General features: G+C 49.7%; 1 protein-coding gene and 1 pseudogene across 1 annotated transcript in view; one reads left to right on the plus strand and one right to left on the minus strand.

The window, feature by feature from the left end:
- Nucleotides 1-528: 528 nt before the first annotated feature.
- Fbln1 (fibulin 1) overlaps nucleotides 529-16,537 on the plus strand; it is a 46,833-nt gene continuing 30,824 nt past the window's right edge. Inside the window, exon 1 of the mRNA XM_028788726.1 lies at nucleotides 529-786. Coding sequence (XP_028644559.1) covers nucleotides 708-786 — 79 coding nt within the window. The 5' untranslated portion in view covers nucleotides 529-707. The remainder of the gene's footprint in view (nucleotides 787-16,537) is intronic.
- On the minus strand, nucleotides 10,922-11,340 carry LOC114639904 (annotated as a pseudogene).

The raw sequence follows: 16,537 nt of genomic DNA on the forward strand, positions 1-16,537 counted from the left end.
GGTCCTCCACATTTACCTGTACTGGGTTTGTTTTTATTTTAATCTTGTCGTTTGTTTTTCCAGACAGCGTTTGTCTGTGTAGCCCCGGCTGTCCTGGAACTTGATCTGTAGAACTGGCTGAGGAGATTTCCCTGCCTCTGCCTTTGGAGTGGTGGGATTAAAGGCACTTGTCATCACATCCGGCTGAAAGTCTAATTATTTTGCATTGATTTTATTTATCTTACATGAGTGCTGGAAATTTGAACACAGGCCCTCGTGTCTTCACAGCAAGCGTCTTATCCACTGAGCCATCTTCCCAGCGTTCCTTTCTTTCTTTCCTTTCTTTCTTCCTAATAAATCGGAGAGTTCTCTAAACTGTTTGGCGGCTGCCATGCATGCTACACAAACAGGCTTCTGCTGGTCTAACCTAGGGCTGCCTGGTATCCTGATTTGTCTGGTCAGACACTTTTCCTGTGACCTTCAGTAGGTGGGTGGCACCTCTGCTTTGCGCTCTGCGTGCATCCCGGCAGGAGAGTCTGGGTGGCGGCGTGCTCCAGCTGCGCAGTGCCGGAGGGAGGGTCCCCGCGGGCCCCGCCCCCGCCGCGCCTCCTCCGGGCGGGATAATTGAACACGGCGCGCAGGAGCCTCGCGTTGGCTGCCCAGGCCCGGCTAGAGCGTGTAGCCGCTGCCCGCCGTGCCTTTGTCCGCCGCCCGAGCCCGCCAGCCCCATGGAGCGCCCCGCGCCGTCGCGCCTCGTCCCGCTGCCGCTGCTGCTGCTCGGTAGCCTTTCGCTGCTGGCGGCCCGAGGTAGGGGCGCCCCGGGCCCACGGCCCCGCACTAGGTCCCCACTCGAGCCCCGCGCTCCCTGGAAGTTTGCAGCCCTCGATGCTCCGGAGCGAGCGCCGCACCCAGGGGGGGTCATCGCATGGTCCCCAGAACTGCGTGGAATCCAGGCCCACGACCTCCCCTCCCCAACCATACTTCCGGCTCGGCCCCAGTCCCCTCCTCGATAGGGAGATTTGCTTTAAATCTTTTACCTTCCAAACGGATCCTCTTGCGGGTTCACGAAGCCACATCCTATGCTGGTGAAGGCAGCTCGAAGACCGCCCGCTGGGCCTTGGGGGTGGGAAGTACTCTGTACTGGAAGAAGTAGCTTTAGTGTTACTTTTAAATCGCCTCCAGCCCCTACCCTCGGGTGCGGGGGTGGGGTGGGGCTGGAGGAACTGCTGCACCCATTTTGCTCCTGAACAAACTGAGATAGGAAGACAAGAGCTGTAAGTTGTTCAGAGGTGGGGGCAGGAAGAAGAGAGAAAATAGAGGAACATCCCAGAGGTTTGGAAGTTAGCCACCTCTTCCCTGCTGGGCCACCAGAGTAGCAGATTGGTGGCCCAGAACCACTTCCCCAGTACAGGAAACTTAGAATGGAATGGTACCCACCTAGACTGTGCTTCTCTCAGTCCAAAAGCTCCAAGGCCTGGCGGCAAGCACTTCACCTGTATATCAGAGAAACTGTGGGGTTGTAAATCTATGACCTTTAACCTCTGAGAGCCAAGCTTGCCCTCCCGGAGTCTTTGTTTCTTCAGGAAGCCTAGATCCACACCACTTTCGTGGTCTCTTATTCTTTATCCCTGGGTTAGCTTAGTTTCTTTTCAATTCTCCGACCCTTCTGGTCAGAAGGCCACAGGTTGTAGATAACTGCTCAGAGGGTGTGGGAGAAGGGGCTGACTGGTCCTGAATCCTGGAGCTCTGGCTGTTCTGGGCACTGGCTGCAGCCTTGGCACATCTTGGATCACATCTCAGTGTAGGAGACAGGGTGGGTAGGCTCATAGGCCTCTGTTCTCGCCAAGAGCTTTGCAGTCCCTCAGAGTTCAGGGAGGCTTCTTGGAGCAGATTGTGCTTGGACCAGAGACGGTGAGGTAGGTCTGTGGGCCAAAGAAGGCATCTGAGTCCCTGCCAGGGAGAGTGAAATCCAGAGAGGACTTTTAACAAGGAAGGAGGCAGACTGTCACAAATGGCAGGGACCTCTGATAGCCCTGTACTGCTGCAGAGAGGAGACAGGTGGAGCAATGTGGTACTCACAGTTGTGTGTGAACACTCACACACTTGCTAACCTGGAGCTGCTCAGGTCTGCAAGCATCATTGGTCATAGAAAAGCTTTTAACCTGAATCCAGCCAGTATAGAACATCCCAGGACCCAGCGTCTTACAGAGGGAGCTGTCTTGGGTTTGGTTAGTTCAGTTTGGTGCGGTCTTAGGAAAGGGTTTGAAGCAGTTTGGCTCCTTCCTGCAGAAGGACTTCCTGCTTGTAGTCCTGTAAGGCCAAGAGACCCTGACCTCAGGCTCCAGAGAGCCATGGGGTGGGCAAGAAAGCTGATGTCTTAAAAGGAAGCCTGTCAGGCAGAGTACCCTGTTGCCAATCAGCTGCCATTCACTTGGTCACCCATGGGCTATGTGGCCACCTATATGCAGAAGAGCCCTGATTTTTCTTGCTAAGGGATAGAGTCAGCCCCTGACAGTGACTGTCCCGTGACTGTCCTGTTGGGATTGGCTGCCCCAGGACCAGCTGAGGGTGTGGGGAGGGGGAGGGGTTGGGGAGAAACAGTTGTGTTTTCTCCAAGGCTTTCTTGGCCTCTGGCTCCAGCTTGCAGTTTCCGACTGATTAAAAGAAAGTCCTGTTGGGAGGGAGAACAAAGGCCCTGAGCCCTTGGCAGAAACATGTGGCTGTGAGCTGAGCTCCTGGAAGTTTCCCAGTCGGGAGGTGGAGACTGGAGGCAGGAAGATGGGGCTGGGGGTTGGGAGAACCCTGGGGGCAGCACTGAGATCTCCAGGGCTTAAAGTTACTAACTCTGAGTTGCAGTTTTTGTGTTGGTGTGTCTGTGCCCAGCCCCCTTCCCACACCCCCCTCAATCGTACTGTGCAGGGCAAAGGGGAACCCAGGCCCCCCAACCCCCATTTATCAGATTACTGAGGTACCTATTGCTTAGGAAAACAGTTTTCCTATCTAGAGGACAATCCAGTGGAATGGCTGGGTGGTTCCCTGTTTATAAAACACACTAACAGATTCCCATTTGTTAGGTCACCTTAAGAGTTAAGGAAGAGAGAGCTAAGCAGCAGGAGAACTGTCTTGGGCCATTCTCGTTCATGCTTTGGAAGTTCTGCTAATATGGAACTTCAGACTCTTCCTGAAGGAGCTCCTGACGGCAGCCCTCACAGCTAGCCCTGGTGGTGAAGGTCATGCAGAAGCATCCACTAAACAGCTGCCGAGGGACAGCACAGCGCCAGACGCTGAGGTTACCCGGATGTGGCAAGGGATGAGACAGATTCAGCCCTTTCCCTTCATGTGGTTCGTAGCTTCCAGGAGATCCAGATAAATGAGCCGAGTCCTAACGGCTGAGTCAGGGGAGACTTTCTGGAGGAGGCAGTGTGCACCCATGGTCTGCGGAAGAGAATTTCTCTCATCGTTTTCTGGGAGGAAAGTGTGCATTCCTGGCAGGAGAGTGCCTGAGCAAAGTCCTGTTGGCAAAAGAAAACTTGAGCGTCTTAGTCATTTTTCAATTACCGTGAAAAAATACTATAACCAAGGCAAATTATAAAAGAAAGCATTTAATTTGGGGATCAAGGTTTCAGAGAGTTAGAATCCATGGTCATGGTGTGGGGTATGGCAGCAGGCAGGCATGGTTTTGGAGGTGTAGCTGAGAGCTTGTATTTAATCCAGTGTGGGGGAGAGAGAGAGGGAGGGAGGGAAGGAGAGAGAGAGAGAGAGAGAGAGAGAGAGAGAGAGAGAGAGAGAGAGAGAACGCTAGCTAACTGGGAATGGTGTGGACTTTAAAAACTTCCAGTGACCCACCTCCAACAAGGCCACACTTCCTAATCCTTTCGGAAACCGTCCCACCAACTGGGGACCAAGTATTCAAATATATGAGTCTATGGGGGCCACTCTCATTCAAACCACCACAACGAGATACCCAGGAACATATAGGGGTTCTTTCCTACCCTTGTGCCTGGGGAAGCCTCCTGCTTGCAACTCCCTGAAGGTTCAGTAACCCAAGCAAAAGGCATAATGGACAGGCAGCTTTACAGATAACGGTTTAGGTAACAGTCCTCAAAAGGCACATGAGATTCTGCCAATGCACTTTTTTTTAGATTTGTTTACTTTTAAGTTTGATCTGTATGAGAAGTTTGCCTTCATGTATGTGCACCATGTGTGTGCAGTTCCTGGGGATACCAGAAGAGGGCATCAGATCCTCCTGGTACTGGAGTTCCAGACAGTTGTGAGCTGCCATATGGATTCTGGGAACTGAACTCACATCCTGGGCAAGAGCACCCAATGCTTTTATCTTCTAAGTCATCTTTCCAGCCTCCACCATCCCCACCCCAGTGCATTCTATCCAACAAAAGACTTTCCTTTTGTGAAATATCTCAGTGTAGCAATTTGATTAACAGCTGCTTTGACATAGTGGCCTGTGGGTCCAATTTCTTTGAAATGATCTCAGCTATGGCTGTGTAACAAAATAGGGTGGGAGGAGAGGAACTTTTTCAAAATGCAGGTGAAGCATCTGCCCACTCAGGGCAAGCAGGAAAGCTGTTTCCTAAGGTGGACAGACCTCACCTCCTTCCACTCCAGGCTGGTCCTGAGTAAGGCCGGGTCAGCGATGGAGCTGGTGTGTGTCACTCCAGCGGTCTGTATGTTCCAAGGGGTGTATGCAGGGGACCCTCACCCCCAAAGAGGGTAGGAGGCAGCTAGACTTTCTTCTGAATGTGGCTCAAGATGGTGGGTAACCACAAGCCTTTATTTCTCAATGTCAGTCAACTTCACTCTGGTTAATGCTGTTCTGGGCCATCAGGCTAACGGAAGTGATTCCCATTCAAGAGCCGACAGCCCTGTGTGGTATGTGGTCCAGTATTTTTCCTGGGTCTTCCTTTCCTTTCTGACTTTTCACCTACTGGAGTTAAGATTGACTGAGTTTTGCTACATGTGTGAAGTCTTGCCTTTCCTTTTGGCTAAAAATTCTCTTGGGAGAATCCATCACTAAGAGTCAGTACTGCCTGTAGTCTGGCTGAGAGTGGCTGTGGGGCACTACTATCCCTTGACAGCGTGCATTCGAGACACTAGCCCTGGACCCTGCTTCACCTATGGGGCCTTGTTGCATGCCAGATGCCTCCTCACAGAGGACTCTGTCATTGTCCCCATTGTACAGGAGGACAGGATCCCAGGCTGAACATTTCAGTCCTAACAAGGACACTCGGTGGTATCATCTCTTGCCAGTTAACTCTCGTTTTTCTTAATTCCACCATTAACGAGGGATACGACTTCCCCCCGGGGCTTTTATAGTGGATCTGGGAACTTTGGAAGCTGAGCTGGGGTGAGGTCCAGTCAACCTTTGCCCTTTCTGCCTGAATCTCTTCCGGCCCATATAGCATTGCCAGGGTCTCCTGAGATATTTGCTTATTCGATGCTATCAAGTGGTGGCTGTCATTGCAGAGCTTTGAGACAAAGCACAGAGTGAAGCACAGCCCGGCCCCACCCTCCAGGTGTTAAGTTCATGTATAATCATTTGTGCTAAGTGCTGGGAATGTAAGAGAACAAAGAGCCTGTGCGAGACAGGAAACAGTTCTCTGTGAGCCTGCGTGTTCAAGCGAGTTGAGGGTGGTTAAGGAGTCCCTGAAGGAAGGACTGTTGGCAGGAGCACACTGGCCCAGGACCACCCGGCTGCAACTTCTAAAGGCCAGGTGTGAGGACACATGACATGTGGCTGGAGAGGTGAAGGAAACGGAGGGGGAGATGGGTCCTGGAAGCTTAGGAGACCCTCAGGGTAGGGTAGGATGCTACAGAGGGGTCAGCGTTGAGGATGGCTAAGTGTGTGCTAGCTAGAATTGGCACACAAGATAGCTCTGCCTGAGCTGGGTCTGCTCCAGGGAGCTTCAAGGCGACGATAATTCACCTTCCTAGCTGTGTACTGCGCATGCTCCTTGTCTTCCACTGCCTCCTCCTGGCTGCCTGCCTCTCTGTACCTCAGACCCTTGTGCTGTCTGTGACAGGTGCTGGGCATGCCTATTCCATGCGGTTGGCTTTCTTGTGAGGGTCTGCAGTTTTGGCTTTTTTAATCCTGTCCCCAAGTCCCTGTAGGGTCCCCTCATTCTGCTGTAGCTTTAGAGAAGGCAGTGGCTGAGGCAGTGGACAGGATCCTTGCAAGGTGTGAGCTTTGGAGGCTCCAGGGAGCAGGCCCAGGATTCTACCCATTACGGAACACCGGGTGTGTCAGCATTCTCAGAGGGTTTGAGCTTGTTCAGAACCCCATGGCAGGGGTGTGTGTGGGGGGGGGGTTTAGGGTGGGGTGGGTGGTGGGAGAGGGTCACTGGAGGCTAGCCTCACTATTGGTCTTTCCTCAAGCCCTACCTACTCTGTAGAACTAGAGGACATTTAATGTCCTGAATTTTAGAAGGACAGTCTCAGAAGAAAAAAATTTTTTTGGAAAGATGGCTCTTTGGGAAGCGCCTTTGCTTTCCCTACGAATCTAGCAGCCTAGGGCCCACACATGGACAGGCAGAGGTGGGGACAGGCAAATCCTCCATACAGCATACAGTTGGGGAAATTGAGACCCAGACCTCCTCCAGTGGGAAAACCCTCCATGCTGGGGTGCAGCCAAAGCTGGACTTTTATCTTTCCACAATGACACACTAGGAAACCTTGAACATTAATTAGATCCTGGTGGCCCCTAGGCAACCGGGAAACATAAGCAGGGAAGGGCTCTATAACATTCATGGCTACCAGGCTGACATTCTGGAAGCCGCTACCTGAAGAGTGGTACCAAACCCCTATAATCCCAAGCCCGTGTCTGTACTGTCACGGGAGGACCTAGTGACCTTGATGTTACACATCGAGGGTGGGGTCTGGTGTTTCTCTCTAAGCTATGACTGTGTCTGTGTTCAGAACGTATGTATTGTGCTGTTGATACCTGTCAGCTTTATGCTTTTACTTACTTACTTATGGGTATATGCTTATGTCCATGTATGTGGAGGCCAGAGGTTAACCTCCAGTGTTGTTCCTTAGGAGCTGTCTGTCTTGCTTTTTTAATGTAATTAAATTTTTATTTGTGTGTGTGTGTGTTTGTGTGTGTGTGTCTTGTATATGTGCCCTCAAAGGCCAAAAGAAAATGTGGGATCCTCTGGAACTGGAGTTACCTGGGTTCTGGGAAGTGAACTCAGGTCTCCTGGAAGAGCAGCGAGTACTCTTCACTGTCGGGTCATCTCTAAAGCCCTGCCTCCAGTCCTGCTTGCTTTTGAGATGATGCCTTTCACTGGGCCCTGAGGTTCACCATTGTTAAGCTAGGCTAGCTAGCAAGTCCCAGTAATCCTTCTGCCTCTGCCTCCCCAGTACCGGGATTACAAATGCATGGCGCCTTGTTTAGCCTCTTATGTGAGTTCTGGGCCTCAAGCTCAGGTCCATTCACTTACATGGAAAGCAAGTGACTGACTAAGCCGTCTCCCAGCTCCTTGGAAGTGTTAACTCACCTGGAGGAAAGTTACCCTGATGCCCTCTGCCTGACTGCCACAGTAGTCCTGTGGGCCGGTGGCATTTTCTAGAAGAGGGTGGGTAGGTGCTGGGGACGATGCAGCTCCTATAGACTAAACTGCCCTGTGCGTTGGAGTTTGTGGATTCCGTTTGATCCTGTAGTCCTGCCCCCAGGATTACCTCCTTCACCCCCCGTTTCTGCACATCAGGCTGTGGAACTGACATCCCTGAGGCTGGAGAGATAGGGCAGCTTGTTTGAAGCTGAGCCGTGTTTGGTGACCTTGTTTGGTGACATCTCTGTGTGCTGCTCAAGCTGGTCCCCATCTCCTGGATAGTTACAGGCTGTTGTATGTCACCTGAGTGTTTGGAATCAAACCCCGGGCCTCTGCAAGAGCAGCAAATGCTCTTAGTGCCTGAGCCATCTCTCCAGGACCACGGAGGATTGCTCTTTTTGCTTGTTTGTTTGTTTGTTTGTTTCAGACAGGGCTTTTCTGTGTAGTCCTGGCTGTCCCAGAACTCTCTCATTCTCTCTGTAGACCAGGCTGGCCTCAAATTCACAGAGATCCACTTGCCTCATCCCACCCCTACACCCCCCCACCCCCCACCCCCCCCCATCTCCCATGCTGGGATTAAAGGTGTGCACCACTGCCCCTGGTAGAGGATGCATAGCAGATAGTTACATTATGATTCATAACAGTAGCAAATTACAGTTATCAAGTAGCAACTTAGTAATTTTATGGTTGGGAGATAACCACAGCCTGTGGAACTGTTGAAGGGTCTCGGCATTAGGCAGGTTGCTTGCCTGTGGATTATTTGACTGAAGGTCAGCCATATTGGGCAAGAGTTCATTCTTGGTTTAAGCTGTTCATCGCTTGAGGATCTTGTCACACAGTCAGATGACAGAGTTAGAAGTTAAAACTAGTTGATAGGTGGTATTTCTGCACAGAAGCAACCATGACTGAAGTGAGAGCAGGCTCCGGACTGGCTGCTGCTCCGTGAAGGGACCTCGAAGCTCACGAGTGGGTCAGTTAATTGACAGACTTTGAAGCTGCGGCTGTAGGCTGGCTGCATAGAAGCAGCAGTGGTGGTGGCCTGGAAGCAGAATAGAAAGACAGAGCTTGTGGAGACACCGGAAGGAGAGGAGCCCCTCACCCTGGAATCTGACTGAAGCCCTAGTCAGCTGAGAAGCAAGAATCCTAGCATGTGCAGTTAATATTCCTTTCACTTACAGATACTTTACATCAGTGATTCTCAACCTGTGGGTTCTAGCTCCTTTTGGAGTAGCAACTTAGTAATTTTATGGTTGGGGGTCACCACAACCTGAGGAGCTGTATTAAAGGGTCTCAACATTAAGAAGGTTGAGAACTACTGCTTTATATTAAAGTGGGCGAACCAGGCTTAAGGCCTCTGGGAAATATGGTGTTGGGTAAGGCCCCAGGTTGGGCTTGACACTCTTTACCACAGTAAGTGTGTTTACGGTATAGCTCTCCTACCTGTCCACATCCCCGTGGGCCAGACTTTTCTACTTTATATAAATAACAATTGTGATCCTGTCAGATAGCCTTCGGGAAATCTTTTAGGTTTCATAGTAAGCCTTTGAAGAGAGTAACTTCAAAATCTAAAAAAAAAAAAAAAAAAAAAAAAAATGATGTATCTGGCTTTCAGAAATCAATGCTCTCCCACTCTCCCTCAGGGAGCCCACACCCAGACTTGGATATGTTTTCTGTTCCAAGGCTCTCCTTAGAGAAGCCCAAACCCGAGTGCTTGGGTGTGTCCTATCTTTCTATCTGAGCACCTCTCCCCTTAATCCTCCTACTTAAGCCTGTTTTTATTGTTGTTTTTAAAATACTCTTACTAAACCTCAACTCTGGCCAGTCTTGAATTCTTTTCTGCATTGCATCAAAGCCACGATCAACCCAGGTTTGGTTTGAGTCGAGGTCCCTAAATGCTGTAGGCACCAGTGGGGAGCTATGCTTTCTGTCACCGTCTCCACCAAATGCTGACACTGTGATGAGCTCCGAGCCACTCTTCTCAGTGTGGAGGTCTGTGTGCAGGTTGGGATGCTCGTCCTTCACCTTTCTGTGACTGACCAGCTGTGGGCCAGATGTTGTGGTGTGGAACTCTCCATACCTGTGAAATGTGGACTTGGGTGGGGACTTTGCTCTGTAACTCATTGGTCGACACTGTGAGGTTGCTCTGGGTGCAATGTGAGTGAGCCGTGGGGGTGAAGGAGAGATAGGTACCTCTGTGGGCTTCAGGAAGTCGGTAGATTGTGTGTCTGGACAGTAGGACTCAGGATGCCAGTGTTCAAGGTGACTTGATCATTCCCCGTCCCCAGGTGAGTCTGCAGAAGCTGCTCCTGCATGAGGAGGAGGTCATGGTTGAGCAGGTGTGTCGGTCAGGCCCTCCTCACAGCTGGCTCTAAGCGAGCATGCCATGAAGCCACCCACCTGGACCACTCTGTGGGTTGGAAGAAACATTTATTTGGAAAAGCAAGTTCCCAGCTGTCTCACGGGGATAGAGAGCGGCATCGTGGTGGGAAAGCAAATGGATTTTATGTGATAGCAAGGTGGTGGTTTTTGAGTCGATACAGGCTGTTCAGATTAACTAGGAACTAGATGCCCTTGCCCGATGTAGCTGGCCTTTGGGGCTGATAAAGGAGGTAGCATTTTTTTCAAGATTCCTGAGGTATGCCGAGTGTGAGCTTCTGTTTACCCAGCAACAATCCTTCTGTTTACCCAGTCAGGGTCCTTCTGTTTAGGACCTTGTCACCAGCACCACCATTTTGGGGACCTGTTTTGGATCTAACACCTCCCCATGGCTACCTCAGAGACAAACCTGTGGGAATACATTCCCCAGGGAGGTGGGGTTTTTTTGTTTGTTGGTTTTTTGTTTTTTGGTTTTTGGTTTTGGTTTTTTTCAGACAGGGTTTCTGTGTAACCCTGGCTGTCCTGGAACTCATTCTGTAGACCAGGCTGTTGTTTGCTTTTTGTTTTCCACTTTTTCAAGTGATTTTATTCCATTACCTCGTGGTAGGAAGAATCAGCAGAAGGATTATCAGCACAAACACATAATAACCACACCTATGCAATAGGATGCATCAGCTGCCAGGCATGGAAACATCAAAACCAGAAAGATCTTGCACAGACACCCCCAACCCCGATAGGTCCTATCAGAGAACAGTGTCCCCTCCTCCACTCCCTCATTGCTTAAGTCTAGGTCACAATAGAGCAAAGCCACAAAACCAAAAACAGATAGCTACGTAGGCTGAGCCACTGGGCTTTAGCAAACCCAGAACTATTTGATATCCAGTTACAAATTACCATTGTCTCCTTTTCTAAGACACCGCTAGGAGGCCCGGGCTGGGAAAGCTGGGACGCGGGGCTTAGATGTGGCGCGTCGCTCAGGTCCAGGTTGTCCCAGCAAAGGCTCAGCACAAGGCAGCCAGCTGCTCAATTGACTGACGGACAGTCTTTGCAGGGTCTTTAAATTCTTTTTGCTTGTTGTTGCTCCCCTTTGCAATTTTGTTCTTGACTCTCTGTCCAGTTTCAAAACTTCACTGACAGTTAGTTCTTCCATCTGCTTCTTGACAGTAAGGAAGGCCAGGTGAGTGCTTTCTGTGCTCCTCTTTAGGGTTGACATCAGGTTCCCAGCCTTCCAATTTCTTAAAGCAGAAAAAACACTGCTCCAAGTCAGGCTTCTTCTCGGTAGGGCAGTGGATGAAGCCAGCCTCCACCATCTGCTCTGGGGTGCAGGAGCAGTCCTCCAGGAAGGGCCAGTTCTTGAAGGTGGAGATATGTGGTCCTTGAGGTACAACTGCCAGGTTGTGGGCAGCGTTGGAGCCCCCATGATAGTGCTGCCACAACCCCCGGCAAGACCACGGAGGTTTTTAAAAATAATTTGGGTTATTTTTATTCATTACCGCACAGTTTAACTGTTCCTATTTGGAATCTCACAACTCGGCATGCAAACCATCTCATTGTCTTTTCAGCTGCTCTTCTAGAACATTCTGAAGTGCCGTTGACCAAATGAATCTCCTCACGGTAGTCAGACCAGCACTGACTGAAAAAGACCAACGAGTTTACAGGCACAATGTTCAGTTCCTTTCCTAGTGAAAGAGAAGGCAAAAGGACTCATAATAATGATTCTGTTTTATATTATTTTGGGGCAGGCAGGACCTCACTATGGAGTCCGAGCTTAAGATCTGATTACCTCAGCTTCCCAAGCTGGACTTTATAGGAATTTCCTGAATAGTGGGATTAAAGGTATGTGCCACCACCATGCCTGGTGAAAACACTACATTTTTAAAAGATTTGTTTTTATTGAGGTGTATGACCCTTTTGCCTGTGTTTATGCATGTGTATCACATGAATGTAGTGGCCAAAGAGGTCAGAGGAGGCATCATGTCTTAGGGTTTTACTGCTATGAACAAACACCATGACCATGGCAAGTCTTAATAAGGACAACATTTAATTGGGGCTGGCTTACAGGTTCAGAGGTTCAGTCCATTATTATCAAGGCGGGAACATGGCAGCATACAGGCAGGCATGGTGCAGGAGGAGCTGAGAGTTCTACATCTTCATCTGAAGGCTGCTAGTGGAAGACTCACTTCCAGGCAGCTAGGATGAGGGTCTTAAGCCCACGATGCCCACAGTGACACACTAACTCCAACAAGGCCACACCTCCTAATAGAGCCACTTCCTGGGCCAAGTATATACAAACCATCACAAATCCCCTTGAACTAGAGTTACAGACAGATGTGAGCTGCCATGTTCATGCTAGAAACCAAACCTAGGTGCTCTGTGAAAGCGGTAACAGCTCTTAACTGCTGAGCCATTGATCTAGCCCCTAAACACTAGGTTTTTGGTTTTTTTTTTAATGAATGTTTTCATTGTGGTGAAATGTATATCACACTAAGCTCACCCTCTTAACTCTCAGGTATGTACCCTCCAGATCCCATAAGAGAACTCACTGCTGTGCAAACGTCTCTGCCACTTATCTCTAGAGTGTTCTCGTCTTCCCAGACAGAAGTTCCATACCTATTAAATCTTAATTCCCCACCCTACTCCCATCCCCAGGCCCCGGCAAGCACTTGTTCACTGTCTACAGTTTTTTTTTTTTTTTACATTTGTTAAAATGCATGTGGGGTGGGCGCAGCCTGTGCAACAGCACATGTGTGGAGGCCAGAGAACAACTTGTAGGAGTGGGTTCTATCCTTCTACTGTGAGAGTCTCAGGGATCAAACTCGAGTCTTCAGGTTTGGCAGCAGTCGCCTTTACCCCACTCATCTGCTAGCCTTGTGTGTGGATCTGACTTTTAGGGACCTGTGTTCCCTTGTCTTGAGTTCTCTCACTATGTTTCATTTTCATAAGGGGAGTATGGCTTGTTTATCTAAAAAAAGAAATGTGAACACAGTCATTGTGAACACAGCAATCTACCTTTCTAACTAAATGAGAGAATGTGTGTGTGTGTGTGTGTGTGTGTGTGTGTGTGTGTCCATGTCCCTGCCATGTGCGTTTGTGTGCTTCAGTCAGCCTGGCCCTGCCCTACAGAGCCTGTCTAGCATGGAACATACACATCATTAAAGACCCAAACTTCTGTAGAGGGCGCCTTTGTTAGCATCTTGGGCTGTGGTCCCGGGGATGTGTCCTCACTTCTCCAACCTCTCATCTTCCATAGCTCTGTCTTCTTTAATGGATAAGAGGTGACTAGTGCCCCGCACCCACCATTGGATAGTAAGACCCATCTCCAGGGATCAGAAGTGGCAGTCCTCTAGCTCTTTTCAAACTTCTAGCGAGTCTTGCCCTTTGCTGTGCTCAGCTCCAGCCTGGGAACCTTCCCTCTGGTCCCTGAGATGAACCAGGAAGAACCCTCCTTTTGAAAGGCAGAGCATTCTGCCCAAACAGCCTCTGTAGTTTAGGGGTGGTTGTGCCCAGTGGTTCCTCATTCTTTGGAATTAATGCTTCTTGAACCTCAGTGGGTATGTTGGCCAACACAGGTTCTATGTGTGTGGACAGCGAGGGGAGGGAGATGCGTCTCTGTCCATGACGTAGGTCCAGTGCCAGGAAGCAGGAACGTGTAGGGCCTTGGTGTCTGCCAAGTCCTGGGCAGAGCTGGCTACGTGCTGCTTTTGGTTGGTGAAACATAGCCTTGGTGGGAAGGGGGACACATTAGCATTGTCTTTGTTAGTGGACTCAACTCAGCTTCTGACTCCCTTTGAAGTCTGAAGGCCTTCCTTGCTATGACCCTTTGGTGGCTGAGCACTTGAGGTATCCGAAAGAGACTGGTGACTATGGGAACAGTTGGGGACAGATGTAGGAAAAACCCTGGTGGACTTCTGATAACTGCAGGGTGGTGGCCGCTTGACCAAGGTATGCCTATGCCTGCCTCCTCTACTGCCTGCATCAGCATCTCTAGCTGCTGCAAACCCTTCTAGATTGGCACGGGTCCTCACAGGCTCCTTTCCTGTTGGGCTGGAGCTCCCAGCACATCCTTAGATAACTCCACCTCGAGCTTGGCCAGTTAGTGCAGCTCCAGCTGTTGACACAGGCCCTGTTTGGCAATCCCTGTGGCCTCACTATTTAGCTACAGTGCTAGCTAGGCCTATAGAGTGGTGCTCGGGCATCAGTGTACCTAGCGGTGTACCTAGCGGGACTCAGAAAATGTTGCTGTCCCCAGCCTAGCTGCTGTCCTTCCTAGGCTGTAGCTGGAGCGATTAATTATCACTTAGAATAAGACTTCTGAATCCTCATGCTGTGCTCAAATGTTCTTCTGGGTCTGGATATTCCTTCCTGAAAGGTTAGAAGTAATGTATTCCTGGCAAGGCAAACAGGGCAGGAAGCGGTTACAGCTTCTCAGTTCTGCCATTAATTCCACTAATACTATATCCTGGGTTGAGATGCAGGTGTGGAGCTCAGAGCTTGAGGGGACAGGATCTAGGGACCAAGTGGGACCTTGTTTGCAAGGGCCTTCAACCCTGGCTTGTTTATTGCCGCAGGGATACTCCCTACCCCTCTGGCCATTGTCCAGCCTGGCTGTGGCCCCTGCCTGTCCTCTTCCTAGTATCTTAAGGGAGCATGCAGGCACTGTCCACTGACTTATGAGACATCTCAACTTCAAGGAGGGTGAGCTGACCCCTTGCAGCTTTAGGGGAGCCCCGAAAGCTTTCAGACAGCTCTGCAGCTATCAGGCCTGGGACACTGTGCTCAAGAACACTGGAGCCACATTCCAGGGACATTCCAAGTTTCCACATTGCCTGAAAGTTTTAACATCTGATTGTCTTGCTGAGTGCACAAGGTTCGGAGTGTCCAAGGGTCCCCTAACAGGCATCCTTTTAAAACACATTTGGGCTGGTGAAATGGCTTAGTGGTTAAGAGCACTGACTGTTCTTCCAGAGGTCATGAGTTCAAATCCCAGCAACCACATGGTGGCTCACAACCATCCGTAATGAGATCTGATGCCCTCATATGGGTGTCTGAAGACAGCTACAGTGTACTTACATATAATAAATAAATAAAAAAACCTTTGAGCAGGAGCGATCGGGGCCAGAAGGGAAGGGGAAAAACAAAAACAAAACAAAACATTAGACATCCTGGTGCAGCTCAGGACTCAGTTCCCACCCACCCACTTAGAGTGCAGCTGTGCTAATGGAATGTCGCACACAGGACTGGCAGAGGCTCCCCTCAGGTGACAGGAGGCTATTCCCCGTCCCCCACTCAGGTCCTCTAACAAGTTGCAGAGCCGCTGTTTGAACTTCATCAGCCTGCTCCACCTTCTCAGAGACTGTAGAGTTCTCACGAGCTCTGCTTTAACACAAATGAGCTATGGGCCAGAGGACTGAGGTGGCCATGCCAGGGTCACTCACGGAAAGTTCCAGCACTAGAGCCAGGGTTTGTTTGGCTCCAAAGCTGTGCCCTTCCCCCCAATCTTGATTTTGGTTTTTTATTGTTTGTGTGTTTGTTTTCCAAGGGGGTGGTTTGCTGTGTAACCCAGAACAATCTTCAATCCAGACTTGCAGTAACTCTCCTGCCTCAGCATTCTAGCTTATTATTTCAACTCTTTGCTTCCATGGTGGATTTGGTCAAAGTATAAGGGGACAAGGGACAGACTCACTGTCAGGATCTCTGTTTGGGAGAGTGTGTCAGGTAAATGGAACAGTAGGACCAATGAGATGAGCCCAGAGTGAAGGGTTCCAAGATGGGAGCCCAGGCCCCTAAGACTGAGCTGCGTGGGCCTGCAGGGGTCTGGGGCTGACAGGCAGTGTGAGGGAGAGGCTGGGTCTGGGGAAGAGCTTAAGGAGACAAGCTGAGAGCAGGAGTCTAATCACATCTGGTGAGGTTGTGTTAGTTCGTGTGTGTGTGTGTGTGTGTGTGTGTGTGTGTGGTGTGTTGTGTTTGGGGGGTTGGGGCTGCATGGGAGAGACTATGGGGACGCACCACACACTTATCCAGGGACTGAACCACAGCTGCCTCTTTGGAACAGTTGGGACCCTGTTTTGTGTGAATGCTTTTATGCTTGTTTGTTCTTAGATTTGTGTGTGTGTGTGTTTGTATGTATGTTTATATATGTGTATGTATGTATGCATTTGTGTGTGTGCACGTTTGTGTGTGTATGTGCATGTATGTTTGTGTATGTTTATATATGTGTGTATATTTTGTTTGTGTGTTTGTGTGTATATATATTTTGTATGTGTGTTTGTGTATGTGTATATGTGTATGTGTGTCTGTATATGTGTGTATGTTTGTGTATGCATGTATATGTGTATGCTTATATGTATGTATATGTATGTGCATATATGTATATGCGTTTGTGTGTATATGTGTATATATGTGTGTATGTTTGTATATGTGTGTATATATATATGCATGTGTGTGTGTGTGGTGTCCAATAGACAACCTTGAACTCCATCTTCAGAACGTCATTTGCCACCTTTGAGGTGGGGTTTCTCTTGGCCTGGAACTTGCTAAGTTATGGTGGCTGGCCAGCAAGCTCCCTCAGATCCACCTCTCTCCCTCTTCCCAGCACTGAGATTGAAAGTGCATGTCAC

The sequence above is a fragment of the Grammomys surdaster genome, unplaced genomic scaffold (genome assembly GCF_004785775.1).
Source record: "Grammomys surdaster isolate TR1022 unplaced genomic scaffold, NIH_TR_1.0 125767, whole genome shotgun sequence".
Taxonomy (NCBI): Eukaryota; Metazoa; Chordata; class Mammalia; order Rodentia; family Muridae; genus Grammomys; species Grammomys surdaster.